This window comes from Sapajus apella, unplaced genomic scaffold (assembly GCF_009761245.1).
Source record: "Sapajus apella isolate SASKATOON/1434 unplaced genomic scaffold, GSC_monkey_1.0 scaffold4, whole genome shotgun sequence".
NCBI classification, from domain to species: Eukaryota; Metazoa; Chordata; class Mammalia; order Primates; family Cebidae; genus Sapajus; species Sapajus apella.
The window spans coordinates 56025990-56049188 of record NW_022436944.1 but is presented as its reverse complement, the minus strand read 5'-3'; the positions used below and the strand labels follow the sequence as shown (position 1 = coordinate 56049188).

At 44.0% G+C, this 23199-nt stretch overlaps 1 protein-coding gene across 3 annotated transcripts in view; it reads left to right on the top strand.

Moving 5' to 3' along the window:
- Window positions 1-23199, top strand: part of DCLK3 (doublecortin like kinase 3) — a 53753-nt gene that overhangs the window by 13749 nt on the left and 16805 nt on the right. For all 3 annotated transcript variants that reach the window (XM_032269736.1, XM_032269728.1, XM_032269742.1), the window contains exon 2: window positions 12049-13925. In XM_032269736.1, the coding sequence (XP_032125627.1) occupies window positions 12049-13925 (1877 nt within the window). The remainder of the gene's footprint in view (window positions 1-12048; window positions 13926-23199) is intronic.

Sequence of the window (23199 nt, the reverse complement as noted above, 5' to 3'; positions counted from 1 at the left end):
AACCTCCAATAAACAGCACAGTGCAGCTATTTAGCTTACTTTATTTATTCTTGAGAAATAAAAATAAATTAAGAAGGCGGGTACGGTGGCTCACGCCTGTAATCCTAGCACTTTCGAAGGTCCAGGAGGTTGGATCACTTGAGGACAGGAGTTTGAGACCAGCCTGGCCAACATAGCAGAACCCCATTTTTACTAAAAATACAAAAAACTAACTGGGCGTGGTAGTACATGACTGTAATCCTAGCTGCTCGGGAGGCTGAGGCAGGAGAATTGCTTGAACCTGGGAAGCGGAGGTTGCAGTGAGCCGAGATTGCACCACTGCACTTCAGCCTGAATGACAGACCAAGACTCTGTCTCAAAAAGATACATAAGTAAAATGAAATAAAGAAGAATTAAACCTTAAAAAATTAAATTAAGAAGTAAAAGAAATTTATTTCTTCTTGAAAAATTTAGGTAATGTGTCTTTCATGGGATCCATCCATTTCATTTATGTTGTCTCCTTTGCTGGCATAAAATTATTCATACTATTCCCTTATTATTATTTTACATGAACAGCTCCAGTGTTTCCCAAATGTATCATCTCTCCTAAATATGTACAAAGGCTATATATTTTAAAAAACATTTCAAATTATTTTACTGGTTTGCCATTTAATTATGTGTTGGACGTGCCTTATCAAGAAGTCAAAACAGTTTAAAAACCACTTTCTAAAGAATCTGCAGGCTCTTTGCCTCCTCGTTCCTGTACACGAATGGATAATGGAAGTTTCCACCTCAGATCTCATTTATTAGACTGACGCCTCATCTGATAAATGAGGTGTGAGAGTCTTCAGATCCAGGCACTGACAGATGGTTCAAGTATTCCAAGTATCTTTACATCCATCTAAGAGCCATTCAAGTGAAAGTGTGAAGATGTAGAAATGAGATCGATGTGCTTCATTTCTAGAAAAAAGGAGATGGAGTATGCTTTTAGAATGATTTCTACAGCCTCACCAGTAGGAATGGGATGTGGTGAGGGTCTGTCTAGCCTAGCGTGTTTTAAAGTGTTGCATGACACAGGTCAGTGGAGACTAGCGGGGCGGCGAGGGCCTCTAGGGTTTGATAACCAGGGAGGGAAGGAAACGATGAAGTCGTGTAAGCATCATGTCAGCTGAAGGGAAAGTGGCCCCACAGTACTTGAGGGCTCCCCTTCCAAATGAGCACATCAGAAGCGTTGCCCTGTATATAGCTGAGAAAAGAAAACTCAGCCCCAGTCAAAGTTACTGTGAATCTCCTCACTGCAACAGAAAGTTGGGATTAAAAATTCAGGCCATAGGAAACAGCAACCTGACCTGGGAGCTGTGCCCTCTTGGAATTTTTCTGAGTGAGCGATGAAGCCCCAGGGATGTGATCGTGGGTGAGTTGGGAGGAAACATTAAACCCAGGGGTGAGACTGAAAGAGAAGCTGTCCCCAGGGAGAGCTCCAGTCAAAGCCAACCAGCATCGGGTGTCTCAGAGAAGGACAACGCAGGGGACAGGGTGGCGGTATCTGGAGAGGCTCTCCATACATTGGCACAAAGAGCCGCAGGTGAAGAGAATCCTGTTGGAAAAGGGAAGAGGGACAGCCTGCTTCAGGATTTATGGAAGAAAAGAAAAACCCAAAGGCAGCATGTGACAATATGACTGGAAAGCAGGAGGGTTCACCTGGAGGAAAAGTGGTCAGATCGTTAGAGAGAAAGGTTATTGTGGTCGCTGGCAGGTCCAAGGCCTCATTAGCCCTGGGAACAAATGAGGTCATGTGAATATTAATGCCTGGTGTGCCTGGTCAGGCCCCCGCCAGTGTTCTCTGAGTGCCCAGGGCAGAATGTTGTGCTCATGTCCACCATGGCTCCTGTTCCTCCTTCCTCCTGTTCCCTGCCCCTGCGGCCCTCCTGCTGTTGCTGTCTCACTGAGGCCCCTCATCACCCTCCTCTGCTGAGGCTGCCCTGGGTCCTGGGGCCTGTGCTGGGGAAGGCACGTGGCTGGTCCTCCCCTCATCCTGTTGTGCCTTGTTATCTGGGTCCCAGAGCTTCACATAGGCTTTGAAACACAGCCCCTTCAACATTCTCCCTCAACCTTGTGTTTCAACAGCACTTAAACCAGCTGTTCTGGGATTGGGAGCACAGGGGCAGAGACCATACTGTCCCTTCTTTCTCATTGCCTCCCAGGCCTGTTTTCTCCTCCCTGGGGGCTGTGAATACCTGTGCACAAAACACTTCCATTCACCCACACCCTTGTCTGCCCATTTGGCAACATGTACAGATAAACAGATCCTGGAAAGATAAACCCACTGCTGGGCCGAATGTGATCCTGGATCCTAGTCTGGGTTTAGTTGTGTTATGCTGCCATACTGTAAGCGCTAATGAAAAAGATGCGTACAAGTCCGAGGGTTTTATGACCTCCCCACCCTGACTGAGGGCTGTATAGTTTGGTTTCACTAACCACTTTGGCAAAGCAAGAGATATTCTATGGCAGTGTATTTCAAGCAAATGTGCATCACAACACCACCTGAGGGTCTTGTTAAAATGCAGACTCTGTTTCTGTAAATTAGGGGTGGGCTCTGAAGTTCTGCATCTCTAAGGTGCTCCCAGGTGATACTGATGCTGTTGGTCTACTTTGGGTAGTAAAGGGGATCAAAATATGCTACCCCCAAATATGACACTTTGTCACAAGAATTATTTTAAGCTGACGGTATTTGAGAAACAGCAGATGCAAGAAAAGATCTCTATCCTCCCCCTATTTACGTAAAAGCAGGACATAAATTTCTCTTTGTGAAGTTATTCCTCTCACTTCTCTTGTAACAGGAGGGACTGAACAACTGTTAATCACCAGAGAGGACTCTAGACTCATATCAGCTCAGAGATGGCTCTGAGAGGAATATGCACAACAAACCTCACTAATCTTTATATTCTGCTAGTTTCTCCTATATATACATATACCTTTTTTTACCCATAGAAGCGCAAACCTTTTCCCTTTTTTTGCCCATAGAAGCTCAAACCTTTTGTAAACTTCTCTATAAGTTTATCATTCTTTGTTAAAATGGTATATAAGTAAGTCTCTGAGTCTGACCACCTTTTTAGGATTTTCACTTCATTTCTTCAAGGCCCTTATATGCTTATGAAATAAACATTTTTCTGCTGTCAATCTGTCTTTTGTCAGTTTATTTTGCAGAGTGCCAATCATTAAACCTAAAGGGTACAGGAAAAAAGGTTTTCCCTCTCTTTAACAGTGGGCAAATTCTAGATCATTTCCTTTGCCACTTCTGTTTGCTGTACTTAAAAGAAAATCGTTTGTCAAGGGAACCATGACTGGACTTTTATTTCACTACACTGATGCCATGTGTTTATAACATATCACAAATTAATTATTAACTTTATGAAAATAACTACTTATAGGCAACTTGCACTCCCAGAAGGATACTCTGGAATTTCAGTATATATCCTTGGTGCTCAAAATGTGTCCAGGGACCAACAGCATCAGCATCACCTGGGACCTGGTTAGAAATACGGACTCCCAGGCCCCACCCAGACCAATTGAATCAGGACCTGCTCTTCAACAAGATTTGCAAGTGATTTGTGTGCATATGAACATTTGAGAAGCCCTGCTCTGTAGAACATAGTAAGTTGGAAATGGGAGCTTCTGGTTTAACCATTTCAGCAGGATCCTCTAAGGAGACATACCAGTGACAGCAGGGAAAAATTCAGACCTTGTCCGTCAGTCATCTTTGGTGTCATGGGGTGTCTGTAGGGTATAACCCAATGTCCTGGGATCTCTGGAAAGAGAGGAAAATGCTTTTTGGTTTGCATGATGCATGAGGGTTTTTCAGACATAATAAAGGCACCAGTGGAAGACGTGGGAACTGTGATACAATGATGAGATTGGTGGCATATACTAGATCAGAGTGAGTAAGAAAACCGAGGGATGGGGGATGAGGATTATCAGGGGGGTCAGGGATAAGCTTTAAAAGTGAGGAAAGGAATGTCCGCTTAAAAATACTCTTGTAAACAACTGATGCAGTACAGAAAACTCATGATAACTCCAAAATTATGAGATGGGGCAGTCAATCCTATCTTTAAAGGTGCCTGTAGCTTAGCAAAAAAGTATCAGGCATCTGTTAGGTAGCTTAGAACAAGGCCTGGCAAATATCTCTTAGAGACCATACAGGCTTCTATGCCAGTAACCTGGGAGGCACTTAGGGAAATTGGCATGGGTAAGTCAACAGATAAAAGCCAACCCTAGAGAGAGGGCGCTTCTGAGATAAGAGCAGGAAAAAGTCTCTCTAATTACTGTTTCTGATGTCTCAGTCAATGTCTCATTGGTAATAAAAGGATAGGTAGTGAGGACGTTAATTAGAGATCGGAGTGTCATCAGTGATGACAGCCAATAAACAGCATGGCAGTTTCATTTTATTACCTCGCTCTTATTAATTTCTCCAGCTTTGATCAATATAGACATTGGCCAGCCTTCTGAGTTACAAAACAGTAGCATTTTTGAGGCTTAGTGAGAGAGGCTTCATTCCAATTTTTTATTCGTTCACAAAACCTCCCTTGGGGTGTTCGCATAATCAAATGTAAGTTCACAAACGTTTCTCCTGCGTCATCTCTGCATATGAGCAAAATGAGTTTGTTCCCAAGCAGCCCCTAGAAAATGCCCAGGACAAATGATTACTCAGTGAAAAGTAAAATTGTTTCAGCCAGTCTTTCTCTATCTTCCACGGAAGAATAGACATGAGTAGTCTCTCAGCACTGCAGACTGAGGCCGCAAGTGATTAATCTGGTGAAACCACAAAGAAATAAAATGTTGATAAAAGGGAAAGTATTTTCAGGGGCACTTTCTGCTAGGAAGAGAGGGTTAATAATGTACTGTTAATGCATTGACCTTTCTTTTTCAGTCATTTTTTTTTTAATTACTACCAGATAGTTTAAAACACCAATATTCATTTCGTTTAGTACACATAATTTGTAAATGTTTATAGAAAGAGTATGTATTACCTGGGTCCTATAGCAATTTTGATTATTCTCCCATTTCTTTTTCTTGTGTTATTGTCGCTTTTTAGGAGCCAAGGTGAGAATTCTGAAGTTAATACTGACCATAGACAGAGGTTTTCTTTGTGTTTTAATTAGACACGTGAATTATTTTAAAATAACTTGCAAATGGTAAAACCTCTTTAATTGTGATTTTAAAAGACAACATAAAAGAGATATCTTTTATTTTTTTCTTGATGCTAAACTTGATTAGCAGCTAATCATATAACAGAGAAAAGTTATAATAAATAATTAGACAGGAAATTGGGTTATCAGTCACTTTAGTAGCCTTTCCAGCATAATAAGGTGGAGAGCTGATCATCATGGAATCAGATTATGTTACTTTATCTGAATTTTGGCAGCAGATAAGAGACCCGCTTTCTGAGCACCAAACCTATTAGAGGCAGTAGCATCAGGCTGTGCCGGTGCAGTTACTGAATTTATTGGTTCAGCTCAGAGTCGGAGCATCCTAGGATCGATGAGCAGAAATTCTTTTTTTTAATTGCATTTTAGGTTTTGGGGTACATGTGAAGAACATGCAAGATTGTTGCATAGGTACACACATGGCAGTGTGATTTGCTACCTTCCTCCCCTTCACCTATATCTGGCATTTCTTCCCATGCTATCTCTCCCCACCTCCCCACCCCCTGTCCCTCCCCCATTTCCCCCCAACAGACCCCAGTGTGTAGTGCTCCCTTCCCTGTGTCCATGTGTTCTCATTGTTCAACACCTGCCTATGAGTGAGAACATGCAGTGCTTGATTTTCTGAGATGAGCAGAAATTCTGTTTATCTCTGCAGCAGACCCATTTGATTAGGTTTGCTGGAGTGTTTCTTTTATTATCCCGTCCCTACTGGTTTTTTATTTTAATTATTATATGAATGACAAATTCATCCTGCTGAGTTACATTTAGCATCATATTCCCTTTGGCCTTGAGATGTACATGCACTTAGAGGAGTCTCAAGGTTACAGGACTTATTTTCTTTGTGAACAGGTGAAAAATAAGCACAAGTTGAGTGCCCACTCTAGGCAAAGCAATGTGCTGAACATCCTCAGCAAGGAGTAAGACATTAATGCCATTTGGCAGGTGGTGAAACGGAGATTCATAGGGATTAATTAACGTTCCCATGGCCACACGGCTAATAACAGCTTGGCAGAGGTCCTCTGACCCATGGTCAGTGTTCTTTGCACTAAAACGAAGCTTTCTCGACCTGAAGCAATGTACTGCTGTCCCCTACCTGTATTAGTCATTCTTCAGAAATTCTACTTTGTCACATTTCCTGTGGTAGATGGATATTTGTGATTATATTTTCTTTTCACCTCACTTATCTAAGGTATTTAGGAGCTCTTTTGTGTGATGTTTATTGGTGCTGCAATTAGCAATTCTCAATTATTTGCAGTGAGAGCTAGAAGACTGAAGCTAGATATTTGTGTTTGATGTTAGGGTTGGGGATTTGTTCCCTTAATCTTGAGTGCTTCCTCTGTATTGGGGCAGAGTTGGGGGGTTTGCATAAACCTTGATGTCTACTTTTGGAGAGCTTACAGTTTAGTTGAGAGGGAGAATATTTATACCCACTAAGATGAAGTAACAATTAGCTGAGATGTGGAGCAGGCAAAACCACATGTTCCAGATTCTTGTGCTAGGTGTTGGTTTCAGGCATTCATGCTAAATTTTGCTTTAATGAATGAGCAGGGCTGCAGGGGAGGGAGCCATCACTGCCAACTGGTGAGGACAGAGATGGTTTGAGAGTAGAAATGGGTCTTAGGCTTTACAAGATGTCAAGGCTTGAATGGGTTGGGGAGTGGAGGTGAAGTAGGTTGGGATTGCAAAAGGCCTTATGTGTCAAGCTGAGGAATTTGGGTTCAGACCTCAAGGAGGCTAATAAGGAGCTATTGTAGATTATTGAGCAGATGGATGGCTTATCAAAAGCATTGTTTGCTCTGCTGTATATGTGGGGTTAGATTGGCATTGAGGAAAGACCCTATAAACATTTGTATTTTGGTGTAGTGAAGTAGAAACAGCAGTTTTGCCAAGTCCAGGCCAATTTATATTGCTGCAGGAAGTTAACAGAAAAATAAGGTGTTAATAAGAACATATTTTCCCTGTGTTACTTCCTGGGACGTGGCTGGCTTGGTGGCTGAAGACAGAATTAGCATGTTTAATTTTTACTATCTATGACTTCATAAACAATTTTCCATTGATATAGTGATAGAATATGGATTATTATCCTAGATTATACAAGTTGAGTGAGTCTCTCTAATCCAAAATGCTTGGGACAAAAAGTGGATTTTTTTTTTTTCGAGGAGTTTTTTTTTTTTTTGGATTTGGGGATATTTGCATTATACTTACCAGGTGAGCATCCCAGATCTGAAAATCTGAAGTCTGCAATGCTCCAAATGATCATTTCCTTTGGTAGGTATGTAAGTAACCAAAAAGTTTGCAGGTTTTGGAGCATTTTAGATTTTGTATTTTGGCTTTGGGATGCTCAACCTATATGAGGGAGAGACACATGAAATTTGTTTTTATAGGTGAAAATTGGTAGAACTACCAGCAATTTCATATGGTTCCATTTTATTGATTTTGTAAATAAAGTTGTTGCTGGAGCTGAGTAGACTCGGGCAGGCCTCAGGCTTTCTAGTTAGGTCAATTGGGGTAGGTTCTGAACAGCAGTGCTTAGTGGGAACCTGAAAGTGCTCTGTGTGCAGTTGTCCTGGAGCATGAACATGTTCCTGGAGACTGAGCCCCAGGCCCAAAGGATATGCTGTGCTCTTTCCGATGTTTGCTCTCCCTGCCCATGGACCAGGCATTCAGAGTCATCTTATTTTATTCTCTTACCTGTAAAGAAGAAAAATGTGCTCTAGACTATTTTAAAAGAGGAAAGAGGTCTTGTGGAAGAAAGGATAAAAATCAGTGCATCCCAAGGTTGAATTTTCCTGATGCTTCCCAGTAACTTGAAGCAGTCATAGCTAGAAGAAGCATAATTTCAGTTGGTCCCAGTTATGCTAAGGAGGTGGAGACTGAATTCTCACTTTTGCTCCAGACCAAGGAGTTTTTGAATGAGCTTGTGAATGCCTGGGCAGTGGAATGAACATGCCTGATGTTGGTGTGGTGGAGGCAGAGCTATTCTGTCTTTACGTCCTTTTTGACCATGTCCTGGGATGGAGGCTGCTCTTATGGAGCCCATCCTTGGTTCAGGGATGGTGTGTTCCCAGATTGTTCTCCTAACCACCAGAGATCAGGGAAAGCTTTGAGGTAGGGTCTGCTGAAACTGGATGAGCACAGACATCCCAGAGAGCACATCTCCTCTTCTCCCTACCCAGCTCTGGGTACCGTTGTGCCATGTCATCCATTATCACACTCAGACTCTACAGTCCCAATGTTTGGGACCTTGAGGCCACTGGTCCTATCGTAGTTTGGGCCTCTTTGTCACTCTAGGTCACCGCTCAATATGTAAGGCCCACCACTGTCAGTCCTGTTCCATGAGCGCCGCTTTGTGCCTCCCTGACATCCCCTCCTGGACCTTTCAGGAGGGTTCAGGGGCTCCCCTGAACCTCCTTCTACACGAAAGTTTCAAACATCCTTAAGGTATTCACTGAAGGTTCCTTTGTCCTATTGGCTCTCCCCTGAGGGGCACTCTTCTATTTCTTCCCTGTAATGGATAATTCTTACTTTCCAGGGACTGTAGATTTTGAAGGTAGAGCTCAGAATTTGGCTCCACAGGTCTGCTTCACAGCTATTATTTTTCTTCCCTCCTAGAACACCTTTCCTTAGCTGGGGCTTTTATCATCCGGTGATACAATATACACCCTTGCTTTGCCACTGTCATGCAGTGGCTGTCCATTCATTTCTCCGTGTTACCAGAGTTTTTCCTTCATCTGTGCTGACCTCAGTGGCCATGTGGACCACAGGTCCTGCCCTGTCATGGTTCCTTGGCCCCTGTACTGGGTGACCTCTACCTCATCAGGTGTTGAAAGCCCAACTCAAATCTTGTCTTCCTAGCACTCTTGGTTGCTCACTCTCCTGGTACTTCCATTGGATTCCATTATGTCCTCTTTATGCCTGTAGGTTTTCCTGGTAGGTCTGCCCTCTTGTGACCACAGCCAGCAGTTGATTCCGTGGGCCTTCCTATCCTTTTTCCACATCTGCTTGGAAATGTCTCAGTCCAGGATATAGGCTAAAATCACTTTCTCTGTCCCTATACTGAGTCTTCTGAGAAAATAATAAGGACTTTATTTACTTGGTCCAACAGTACATATCAAGGATCCTACTGTGTGTGAAGCACATAAGAGAAACCAACAAGAACGCCAGCCCTTTTGTGCATATGCATTTGACGGTCACCTTCCTTGACACTCTTCCTGAGTTCCCCAATGCAGGAAATACAAACTGTATTCCTTCTGTAGCTCTTTTTCTTTCTCTCAACATCAGCTATGTCAGGCAAAAATGGAGGCAGAGTAATTAAAGAGACTGTGAGAAGAAAGGGGGTAACGGATGTCCATAAATAGTTAACTGTAAATGTGATTGTGAAGCTCATAAATTTGTGGTGTGTGGGAAGATCAGTGTCAGCCACTACCGTGTTGTCTCATCTGACACCTGCGTCTAGATGGAAATCATCTCAGAACAGATTGTACGTTATAATTAAAAAACAAAAAACAGGCCGGGCGCGGTGGCTCAAGCCTGTAATCCCAGCACTTTGGGAGGCCGAGGCGGGTGGATCACGAGGTCAAGAGATCGAGACCATCCTGGTCAACATGGTGAAACCCTGTCTCTACTAAAAATACAAAAAATTAGCTGGGCATGGTGGCGTGTGCCTGTAATCCCAGCTACTCAGGGGGCTGGGGCAGGAGAATTGCCTGAACCCAGGAGGCGGAGGTTGCGGTGAGCCGAGATCGCGCCATTGCACTCCAGCCTGGGTAACAAGAGCGAAACTCCGTCCCAAAAAAAAAAAAAAAAAAAAAAAACATTCTGTGTAGATTTGCTGGGCCAAAATACCCATCTGGCACAACTGGAGTTTCTGCTACAGTTGATTCAAATACACTTATAAATGATTATTTTAAATTTCTTTTTAAAGGAAGCATAAACAGCAGATTCTTCCATGTAGGATATGACCTATGGGTCTTGTAGGGTAAATTTAACAATTGTCATCCCGCCCTTGTGGCTTAACTGAGTTACACATTCTGTTCTTTTCCAATTTCCCTTCCTGACCTGGATGGAAATTGAGGAAATTAAACCACTCTTGCCTCAGCTGCTTTACTCTGGCTGGGTATAGTCAATGAGGAAATATGAAGTCTTGTTTTATTCATGTATATTCTCATTATTTAAACTCTGAACCTTGATTTTACATTTTTTAATAAGGAGAGGGAAAACCATCTGGACAAGGAAGTGTCTACACCTAGACTGAAGCCTCCTTCAATTTTTCTATACTATAATGTGAGTGAATCTCAGTCAGAGCTTTAAGAAATACCTACCATATCAAGAACAGAAAATTAAACACCACATGTTCTCACTCATAGGCGGGTGTTGAACAATGAGAACACATGGACACAGGGAGGGGAGCATCACACACTTGGGTCTGTGTGGGGGAACTAGGAGAGGGACACCAGGGGGCGTGGAGTTGAGGAGGGATAATATGGGGAGAAATGCCAGATATAGGTGATGGGGAGGAAGGCAGTAAACCACACTGCCATGTATGTACCTATGCAACAATCTTGCATGTTCTTCACATGTACCCCAAAACCTAAAATGCAAAAATACACACACACACACACACATAAAGAAATACCTACCATATCATGTTGGCCCATGAGTTCTTGTGATGGCAGGTGAGCCTGTGCACAGTAGACTTCTACCTTATTGACAGATTATGTTACTAATAAAATGAAATTATAATATAAAATGGATATTAAGATCATAAGGATGGTGTTAATAACTAGCAACTATTGTGTCTTTAACATGTGTCAGGCAGTCCGTTAGATGAATTGTAATTTGATCATTTATTCTTCACAAAAACCCTGGGAGGAAGGTGTAGCATTCTTACTTTATAAATGAAAAAAAATGAAGTATAAATAATTTGCCCAGGTTCACACAAGTAGTCCGTGGCCGTGCCTGGATTAAAATCCAGATCTGTCTCAAACCCCGTGACCATAACCTCTTCGCATACTGCCCCACCTTGAGTGAGTTCATAGTCAAGCTGAAAAAACTCTTTTTGACAAAGAGATGGGTAAGATTTGGGGTTTTCAAAGTTCTGGAATGTTCCTGCCTTTTGCTGGCATTTCATGGGTAGCAAACCTGGCCCTTTTTATCTCTGTTGTAGATCCTCGAAGGTCAGTTCACTTTGGGGTAGCTGGAGTTGTTTACAGAGTCAGCCTCGCCTTGAGAGGACTCCTCTATTAACCTGTTTTCACGCTGCTGATAAAGGCATACCCGAGACTGGGCAATTTACAAAGAAAGGTTTACTTGGACTTAGGGTTTCACATGGCTGGGGAAGCCTCACAATCATGGCTTAAGGCAGGGAAGGGCAAGTCCCATCTAACATGGATGGCAGCAGGCAAAGCAAGAATGAGGAGGACGCAAAAGCAGAAACCCCTGATATAACCATCAGATCTCTTGAGACTTATTCACTACCACGAGAACAGGACGGGGGAAACGCTGCCATGATTCAGTTGTCTCCCACTGGCTCTCTCCGGCAGCACGCGGGTATTATGGGAGTACAATTCAAGATGAGATTTGGGTGGGGACCCAGAGCCAAACTGTATCAGCTCTCGAGGTGTGGCCCATCCTGGGGGCCCCTATGAGGTCTACAGGAATGACTGCCGGCCCCACGCTGACTCTGTTCTGCACTCCTGGTGTAGAGGAGACTAAGTATAAAGGCTCCATCATTTCTAACAGACTCTCAGAGACCACAGTCATAAAGTGTAATACTAGAATCCGTTGTCTTTAGTAAAGCTTTGGTGAAGGCTGAGGGATCTCTGAACCCATCTTGACTTTTCCTTTTGTCCTTTTCCTGTTGCAGGACAGCAAGGCCTATGTGACCATTCTCTAAAATATTTAAGCTCGAGAATCACAGAACGGAAGCTGCAAGGCTCCTGGCTGCCGGCTGGCCGAGGGAATCTGGAGAAACCATTCCTGGGGCCACGTGGCCCCGTCGTGCCCTTGTTCTGCCCTCGGAACAGCCTTCACTCGGCACACCCGGAGAACAGCCCGCTGAAGCCCAGGGTCGTGACGGTGGTGAAGCTGGGTGGGCAGCGCCCCCGAAAGATCACTCTGCTCCTCAACAGGCGGTCAGTGCAGACATTTGAGCAGCTCTTAGTGGACATCTCAGAAGGCCTGGGCTCTCCCAGATGGAAGAATGACCGCGTGAGAAAACTATTTAACCTCAAGGGCAGGGAAATCAGGAGTGTCTCTGATTTCTTCAGGGAAGGGGATGCTTTCATAGCAATGGGCAAAGAACCACTGACACTGAAGAGCATTCAGGTGGCTGTAGAAGAACTGTACCCCAACAAAGCCCGGGCCTTGACACTGGCCCAGCACAGCCGCGCCCCTTCGCCAAGGCTGAGGAGCAGGCTGTATAGCAAGGCTCTGAAAGGAGACCACCGCTGTGGGGAGACAGAGACCCCCAAGAGCTGCAGTGAGGTTGCAGGGTACAAGGCAGCCATGAGGCACCAGGGGAAGATCGCTGAGGAGCTCTCACTAGATGACAGAGCGAGGACCCAGAAGAAGTTGGGAAGGGGGAAATGGGAGCCGGAACCCGGTAGCAAGCTGCCCAGGGAAGCCACTGTAGAAGAGAGGCACACAAGGGGAGAGAAGCACCTGGGGGTGGAGATTGAAAAGACCTCGGGTGAAATTATCAGATGCGAGAAGTGCAAGAGAGAGAGGGAGCTCCAGCAGAGCCTGCAGAGGGAGAGGCTTTCTCTGGGGACCAGTGAGCTGGATATGGAGAAGGGCCCAGTGTATGACATGGAGAAGCTGGTGAGGACCAGAAGCTGCAGGAGGTCTCCGGAGGCAAATCCTGCAGGCGGGGAGGAAGGGTGGAAGGGTGACAGCCACAGGAGCAGCCCCTGGAATCCCACTCAGGAGCCAAGGAGACCCAGCAAAAGCACGGACAAGAAAGAGGACAGAGGCCTGGAGGATCAAGAAAACCATGCTCAGGGAGCAGCTAAGGCCAAGAAGGACCTTGTGGAAGTTCCTCCTGTCACAGAGGAGGGGCCGAGGGAGGTGAAGAAAGACACCAGGCTCATGAGCAGGAGCAAGCACGGTGGCTGGCTCCTGAGAGAGCACCAGGCCGGCTTTGAGAAGCTCCCCAGGACCCGAGGAGAAGAGAAGGAGGCAGAGAAGGAGAAAAAGCCGTGCGTGTCTGGAGGCAGAAAGACGACTCTCAGAGATGACCAACCTGCAAAGCTGGAAAAGGAGCCCAAGACGAGGCTGGAAGAGAACAAGCCAGAGCGGCCCAGCGGTCGGAAGCCGCGGCCCGTGGGCGTCATTGCCGCCAACGTGGAGAAACATTATGAGACTGGCCGGGTCATTGGGGACGGGAACTTTGCTGTCGTGAAGGAGTGCAGGCACCGCGAGACCAGGCAGGCTTATGCGATGAAGATCATTGACAAGTCCAGACTCAAGGGCAAGGAGGACATGGTGGACAGCGAGATCTTGATCATCCAGAGCCTCTCTCACCCCAACATCGTGAAACTGCATGAAGTCTACGAAACAGACACGGAAATCTACCTGATCCTGGAGTATGTTCAGGGAGGAGACCTTTTTGACGCCATCATAGAAAGTGTGAAGTTCCCGGAGCCCGACGCTGCCCTCATGATCATGGACTTATGCAAGGCCCTTGTCCACATGCACGACAAGAGCATTGTCCACCGGGACCTCAAGCCAGAAAACCTTTTGGTAAGCCCCGACTTCTGATGATATGGGAGAGGGTGTTTTTAGAATATGGGATAAAATCGATATTAATTGCTTTATACTCTGTCACCTTTACACACTGGAACTTTACTTTTATGTTATTTTAACATACTTGTTCCAGTATTAAAAACTATGTTTATAGGTCATAGGTTGCTGAGGTAAATTAGTTTTGACTAACTAATGGAAAAAGAAACCTTCCAATTTAAGTAAAATGGATAATGTATCCTCATCTCTGGGAGAAAAATACTTTTGTCTTGATGATGACCAGGTGGACTTAATTTCTTGGGCACGTAGGTACTGGGAGTGTCTGCTGGTGGCAGCTTCCCCTTAAGGCTTTGTGTGCATCATCCAGCCTTAGCAAAGTAGAGATGCCACTTTGGTCTTTTTGAGGATAACACTTTGCCAAGGAGCTCAAAAGGTGCAGCGCTGCAGGGGTCTGTGTGGGAAGTGCCTGTGAGCCTGGCTCTGGAGTCAGATAACCTGGGTTTGAATCCTGGCTTTCTTAGTCACTTGCTCTAGGAGAAGTCGTTTATCTTGCTGGACCTTAGTTTCATCATTTGTAAAAGAGAAATGGTAATAGTGACTATTTTGGAAGGTTGCCTGCAGTTTGAGCATGGGAAAAAGAAAAGCAGCCCCTGACAGCTGGGAGCTGGCCTGACACTCTTATCTCAGTTACGTCATTCTCCTGTTGAGCATAAACACTTTCACAGATCATGACCTCAGATAAGGCCACTCTGTGACCATAATGGATTAAGACAAAAGCAAAATGCCTTTATACTGATGTCTAAATGCAGATAAAAATAAGAATATTGTCCAAACCGCAAATATGGTCACATATCCCCTTTGTGGCTGCTGTGAGTGACTGACTGCGTTGCCTCATCCTTCATACCTTCACGTAAGAATTATTAAGATATTCAATTATAGAATTACCCCCATGTGCTGACACTATCCAGCCCAGAGCAAAACTCTGCTTTCATGACTGAATCCTTCCCCAAATCATCTCACACAGCCCACATATTATCATGAGTCCTTTAACACGCTCTTACTTTGAGTCTGCGATCCCAACAGTGTGTGTTCTCCCTTATTGGAATGAGTCAATTAGCTTAATGTGTTTGACTACAAGTGTGTGGCAGGAGGTCTTTGTCAGGATGACACCGTCACCCTCTGCCACTTTCACCCACTTTCTTCTTAATAGCCCCAGTTACCACTTGATAGAGTCAATACTTACTTTTCTGTCTTCCTCCTCTTACTGGAAAGAAAGTTCCATGACAGCATGGACTTTGTTTTATTCAGACTATGCTCCCAAACCTTGAACAGTCTGCCACATGGTCGACATTTAATACATATTGGTTGTATGAATGCCTAAAGGCCATGCCATGCTGCCTGGGAAGCAGCAAGAACTCCATCCGTGGCAGCCACTACCACTATTACTACATTAAAAACAACCCTGATATCAAGGTGAATAACATGAGTAAGCATTCAAAGTCATGTTGCTGCAGATAAAGCAAGAGTGAATGGACACAGTGATTTCGATGAGCCATACTTTGCAGGGCGCTAGGAGGGTGGGGGAAGGGATTTAGCCCTTTCCTTTCCTTTCCTTTCCTTTCCTTTCCTTTCCTTTCCTTTCCTGTAGACCAAGCCTGGAAACACCATCCCAGTGCATTTGCCTGTCTGTAAACTGTTCTTACAAGCAGGTGAAATACTGAGTGAGTCAAGCTAATTATCTGGTGAAATGAGGTCTACCTTGACCACTAAGTCGAGCAGCCTTGTTTTTTCCTATTTCATAGAATTACAGAAGCAATTTGGCTGGTTGGCTAAGTGGTCTGAATTACCGTCAAATAACTCTCTTTGAACAATTTCACTTTTGCATTAGCTGGATGTCCTTGCCCTTTTGTTAACTTGCTTTTTGATTGTTCCTGTCTTTCGGCTCTGAGCCCGGATATCTTCCATGTGGAATGTACTGTACGGTCTTTATTACAGACACTTTGGAATTGCAGCAGAGCAGTGTTCAACAACTCTTCTTCTTTCACTGAATTGTCTAAGCAGGAGACATCCCTTTAGAGGCCTTGGGAGGTCCCATGAGCTGCACATTTCAGACACGTGCCTACTATAGCATTGTAACAGTCACACGAGTTCTCAGCTATGTGGCATGAGATCATTTTCTTTTGGAGATAATTAGCTTAGTTTGCATTTTCTAACAAGATCCTGGAACCAGTCGGTTGAGTCAACCCATCTCTTGGGTAATAGACGCTCTCACTTGTGTGAAGGGATTTTCCAGCTATTTTTGAGATGGAGAGAGTCAGCAGTGTTTATGATTGCATGGAGGATGGTTTGAGGAAGTAGGAAAACAGCAAGGAATGTGTTTAATATGGACAAGCTAATATGTTTAGTGCTCTGGGGCAATGGAATTGTGTGTGTGTGTGTGTGTGTGTGTGTGTGTGAGACACACAGAGAGAGAGAAGGCAAAACTATAGAGTGGCTATAATTTTTTCAGTCTAAATGCATGAGTTTTTGTTTATTGGAATTAATCCCAATTGATATGTAGACCCTTTTTTCTGATTTTGAAGAAAGATCATATATATATTTCTCAAATAAAAACTTTTTTTTTTCTGGTGGTGGTATGGCTTTTTCAAAACTGTAGAAGGCTACATATTTGAGCCATCTTATGTGAAACAGGTTAATATGCTTGTTCTCCTGTGGATAATTTGTCAGCTTGCGTTTATCAAAATGGACAGCCTGTCACATTTATAAAACATGTTTATCCTTTTTCTGGGTGAGTAAAGTTCAACATATTGTTATGTCAGAAGTCTAAATGCTATCTGATGTCAGTGCTTTCTGGTTTTTCAGACAGAGATAGAGATAATATTGTTTGACAGTTGACTCATTGTCTGGCTTTAGCAAGTTGCTGATGTAATTACATTGCAAATCTGTTTGGCCTTCTAAGATTTAAAAGATTAATAAATATCACATTGGTGACTACTGTCCATAAGTTAGTGTTGTTCAGTTGCCTTTAATTTATTGTTTTGCACTAGTGTTGAGCTTTATATTGTCAAACTAATTGTTTCTTCCTTTAATGGATGGTTGCTGAGTCTGTTAAGGCCTGTTTTTGATAAGCTTTGGGAAGTGAATATGTCAGAACTAACTTTTGATCACATGGCTGATTGTAAGTGTTGCTGCTTTTAGAGACTATCTGTATGTACTAAAAGCTACTAATGAATATAGATAGTAAGCTTATCATGTTTCAATCAACAGAAATATTTATATCTGATAATTGGGCCCTGGAGTAAAATTTTAGGCCTATGTTACTGAGTTTATCTATTTCTATTGATCACATTTCCCGATAACATGATGGTGCTCTTCTTCCCTTAGGGTTATTTAGACTCCTGAGATCTTGTGAAAGAAGTTTTAATTATAAGAATTTCTAGCTTGCAGAAATACCAGTGTTAACTGCTTCTTCTGCCAGTGTGTGCTTCTTGGAGGGGTTGGAATATGCTGGGTGGTGTTGGCTGGGCCCTGGGGAAGGAAGCGGGGAAGTAAACAGGAGCTGGAGAAGTGATGATGATGGTTAGACCAGCTCATATAGGGTGGAAGGGCACACGCCAGGTTATTTATTATAGCTGATGGCTGAGAGATTATATCCATCAAAGAAAGCTGGGTGAGTGGGGTGGGGGAAGAGACTGAGGAGGTGTCAGACATGAGCATTGAGCATGGTCATTTGAGAAAATTTCTTCCAGAATATGGGGAAGAGAAGGATGTGTTCTTGTACTGGAAACAGAGTGGAAAGGAATGAGCAGGGTGGGCAGACTGCTGCACCTCCACTGGCATGTAGGGTGCTCATGTCTCCAGTTTCCCTACTGCCCCCAGCCTAGCTGCTACGGCTCTGGAGTGCTGGGAGCAGAGACCCCCCGAAATCCAGGAAAGATGGTGGTGGGGATGGTGGGGACAGGTATCAGCTTGGTCAAGGACAAAGGTTGTACCCTCTTTCTGGCCTCCTGCTGGTTCTAGGAAGGAACAGCCTTGTCTATATATTTACTGGCAAATATGACTAGGGCAGAGCAGTGACTGGTGTCCCCAAGGGTGGCAGGGAAAGTCTAGAAGGATAAAAAGTAGCCCGCCACACTTCCTGCTCATTTCTCTCTATAGTAAACCTGTTCAGTCATTTTGTTGGTCTGAATTCTGTAAGTTCTTTTTCCTTTCTACTTTGATATACAAGAAGGACTCACATACCATATTGCGATGGTAGTCACTGGCTCTGTAATGCATAATTCTCCTCGATCAGCAAGATTCTATGCTACCAGCTTCGATTTCAATCTCCTTCCCCTTAGCTTCCAAGACAGAGGTATTCGTATCTTTTCATTAATAGTCCAAGTATTCATGAATGCATTTATACCCCAATTATATTAATTTAAAAAATTGGTAACAACTATGAAGTATACTTAAGCTCTACTTAATAAAATAATGTGAATTTCAGCAATAACATGAAATTACCAAAGAAAAAGTGCAGTGATACAACAAGCCTTTAGGTCATTGGCCAATTTTGATCAAGTCAGAGAGAATGCTGTTATATAAGAGATTGAACTCCTCTAGAGAACTGCAGGCAGGGCATATTCTTGTCAGAAATCACTACAGTTATGACTGTAGGTTTACATTGGTAAGAAAGGCTATCGTATCCATTGCAGCAGTTTCCAGGACGACAATTGTATCTGTACACTCGGTGAACTTACATATTGTCCAGGGTTTGGCCACATAGGCAAAGGTTACAGGAAGTTTCTCAGTCTTCAAAATTCTAGACACTGGGTCATCTTGAGGATGGAGGTTTTCTTTCCTCTGTAAGTTCCTTTTGAAACATCCACCTAAAAGGATAGGTGTCTAATAAATTACTGTCTGCAGTAAATTGTCAACAACAAAGACAATTTTAAAGCATGACTCCTGTTTATCAACTTGGTGGATATCTTCTAAAACTGTGACCTCATTTCATCAAGGAGGCCTGAAGGTCAGGTCATTTGGTAAAGGAGTATAACAGCACCTTCCTTTCACCCTCTTACCCCCTGTGTTCATGTGTGTTATCACTTCTCTAAAAATGTATATTCTTGTGGATCATTTGAGGATCTACGATTAAGTTTCTTAAAACTCTTCGAGGGCATTTTGAAAATGCTCTTAAGCTGAGGAAACAGTCAGTAAACCTCTTCAGCTTTCTGAGATCTAAGGTCTAGTTGTCTAATTGCAACAGAAACCCTCAGGTTATGGTTCATCTTCTTGTGGAAGTCCCATGGGTTAAGGGTTATGTGAGGGGGGGGAGAAGAGGAGTGAGGAGTCCGCTGCCATGGTCCCAGCAAGAGATGATGGTGGCTTGGTCTTGGGGACTGCAGTAGAGATGGGGAGAAGTGGTCATCCTGAGGATAAAGACAAGACTTGTGAGTGGATTGAATGTGGTGGATGAGGAAAGAGAGGACTCAAGGGTGACATGTTTCTGACCTGGAGCTGGATCAGTCGCGGCCTCTTTTACTAATGGAGAAGGGTAGTTTCTTTGTAGTTAACGGGGCTGAGAGTCTGACTGAGTTCAGGATGGAATAGAAGGTGGAATACTGTAGACAGTGCGTATAGACACCTCTTTCAAGGGGGTGGGGTGTGTGTGTGTGTGTGTGTGTGTGTGTGTGTGTGTGTGTGTAGAAGATCATAGAAATGGGACAGTAGCTGAAGAGGGGTATAGAGAAAATGCGGGTTGTGTTTTCTTAAACTTGGGAGATATGACAGAATCTTTACGTGATGATGGAGCCAGTCTCTGGGTTGGGGAACTGAGAGAGAAGCAGGGTCGAGGTGAAATCAGTTTCCAGCATCTTGAATTTGAGATGATCATCCGATTGGATGACGTAAAGTGTGCTGTGAAATATGAGGCTATCAGTTTCAGGAAACACCTACAGTCTAAAGTCCATTCCTTCATCAGCTGGGCTGGCCACCTCTGACCAGACACCTGGTTAAAAAGACAGTGCATCACAGTGACTTCTATGCTCAGAGCTGCCATTAGCTTCCCTGCACATTCACATTCAGAGTAAAAGCCAATGTCATTTCCGTGGCCTGGAAGGTCTTATATCATGTGGCCTCTGTCTTCCTCTCAAAGCTTCTCTCCAGCCACTCAGCCCCTGTCTAGCTCTGCTCCTGCCCCTGCTTGCTACATTGAGCCATGCATGTCCCTGGGCCTTCGCATTTGCTGTTTCTTTTACCTGAAGACTTGCTCCTCACATTTTAATGTGGCTCATGCCTGCCTTCTTTCAGATATTACTTCCTCAATGAGCCCTTCCTTAACCACCCTGTTAAAAAAAAAACAAAAACAAACTGTCTGTGCTAGCATTGCCCAGTAGAATTTTCTGTGATATGTATGTTCATTGCAGCACTGTTTACAATAGCGAAGACCTGGAACCAACCCGAATGCCTGTAATGATAGACCGGATAAGGAAAATGTGGCACATATACATCATGGAATACCATGGAGCCATAAAAAGGATGAATTCATGTCCTTTGCAGGGACGTGGATGAATCTGGAAACCATCATTCTCAGCAAACTGACACAAGAACAGAAAAGCAAACACTGCATGTTCTCACTCATAGTTGGGTGTTGAACAATGAGAACACATGGACACAGGGAGGGGTACATCACACCCTGGGGCCTGTTGGGGGTTGGGGGGTTAGGAGAGGGATAGTGGGGTGGGGAGATTGGGGAGGGATAACACTGGGAGAAATACCTAATGTAGGTGACGGGGGGATGGAGGCAGAAAACCACCATGGCATGTGTATACCTATATAACAGTCTTGCAAGATCTGCACATGTACCCCAGAACTTAAAGTATAATAATAATAATAAAGAATTTTCTGTGATGATGGAGATATCCTGTATCTGCCCAGCCCAATAGGGTAGCCACTAGCCACATGGGCAGTTCCTCCTGTCTGAGGAGCTGAATTTTAAGTTTCATGTAAAAATCAATAGCCATGTGTACTTAGTGGATACTATACTAGACAACGCAGCCTTTATCCCACTTTTATTTTTTCATAACACTTATCAGTGCCTGACATTGCATATTTATTTTAATATTGTTTATTAATATAATGGAGGCCTTGTAAGAAAAGGAACTTTATGTGTTTCATTCACTAATTCATTCCTAATATTGAGAAGACTGCCTGGCAGATGGTAGGTCAGTGAATATCTGTTGAATGAATATGAGATTTTAATTAAGTAGAAATAAGCGGATGCAGTTAACAGACACCGAAAGCATGTTGTGAACATGTCATGTGACAAGTCCCAGAAAAGACTGTCCTCAGTGAGGACAGAGTCATACTTTTGTATTATAGTGTGTGTTTGTGTGTGTGTGTGTGTGTGTATATGTATTTATACATATATTTTGAGACAGTCTCACTCTGTCGACCAGGCTGGAGTGCAGTGGTGTTATCTCTGCTCACTGCAACCTCTGCCTTCCAGACTCCTCCCACCTTAGCCTCCCAAGTAGCTGGAACCACAGGTGTGAGCCACCACGCCTGGCTGATTTTTTGTAGAGATGAAGTTTCGCCATGTTGCCTAGGCTCTTCTCAAACTCCTGGACTCAAGCGATCCACCTGCCTTGGCCTTCTAAAGGGCTGGGATTATAGGTCTGAACCACTGCACCCAGCCTGTATTATGGTAGATTTTGCTGTTGAAATATAAACAGATTTTAGATATTGGCATTTTAATGTGAATTGGTTTCTAAGATCATTTCATTCTTCACAGCCAGTTGAAAATGGACCTTGGAGGGAAAAAGTACGAGAAATTATGAAGGATCAAATAAGAAGGTGGCAACAATAAATAAGCTTTATGTCTCAATTATTAAGGGAGCCACTTGTTGTTTGGACTGTACTCTGCTGCCATCTACTGCTCAGAGATGAAAATTGCAAGTTCACATTTAAATCGAGGCACCATTGAAGGCGAGAGAGCAGAGTTAATTGTTCAGAAAAATAAAGATTCTTCTTGAAGCTTTGAGATGACCCAGATGTTATCTAAATGCATATGTAAATAATATTTACATATTAATCATCTGGATTTCAAGCATGACACTTTGGTGTGGCTGGAAAAGGGGGTGATAGGTGCAGACAGATAACAGTCCTTACAGTGCCATGTAAAATAATCTCTTACACTCTTTCAGTTAGAGAACAACTGAAAATGAGCCCCAGCAGGAAAATGGCCTAGAGCAGCGAATTTAACTAGCCTGCAAAATAGTTACAGGGAGATGTGGGGTGAGGGCAAAGTGAGATGTGTGCAAAGGGGGCTCTGCAAAAGCCCCGAGAGGTTTTCTGAGGCAGGGACGTTGAAGTGGGTCATTTGATGGAGTCTTCAGCTGCCTTGATGGCCACCCAGTGCCTGGTCATCTGCGAGTCCTGAGGTCCTCTGCTCTGATAAAATCACACCTGGTTTGTGGCGTTTGGTGCTGAGCATTCTTGGTCAAGAAAGGCATGGATGACATGGGACCATCCAGAACTTTACTGTGCACACAGATCTCTCTGAGGTCATGAGGAAATGCAGATTCTGGTTCAGGGGCTCTGGGGCAGCTGAGAGTTCTAACAAACTCACAGGAAGTGCTGAGGGTGTTGGTCCAGGGTCCAGGGGCTGCACTCAGAATAGGGACGAGGGAGGGAGGGAGACCAGGAGACCAGGTCCTGTAAGGATTCACCAGAGGATCCTCAGTTGCTATATCAGCCAGAGTTCTCTAGAGAGGCAGAACCAATGGGATATATGTTTATAGAGATGTACAAAAGGGGATTTATTAGGGGACTTGGCTCACATGATTATGGAGACTGAGAAGTCCCATGACTGGCTGTCTGCAAACTGGAGACCCTGGGATACCAGTAGCATGGCTCAGTCTAAGTCCAAAGGCCGGAAAACCCAGGGGTTTCTGTTATAAGTCTTGGAGCCCAAAGGCTGGAGAGCCTGTAGTTCTGATGTCCACGGAGGAAAGGGGAGAAAGGGGGAGACAGAGGGAGAGAGAGAGACACCAATTGCCTTTACCTTGCTTTTGTTCTATCCAAGCCCCCAGCCGACTGGATGCTGCTCATCCATATTGAGGGCAGATCTTCTGCACTTGGTCCACCTGGATTCACACGCCAATCTCCTCTGGAAACACTTAACAGACGCCCCCCCCCCACCACGATGCTTTACCAGTATTAGGTATTCCTTAATCCCGTCAAGTTTGCATCTCAAATTAATCATCACAGATGCTTAATTTGGCTTGGAGAAGCC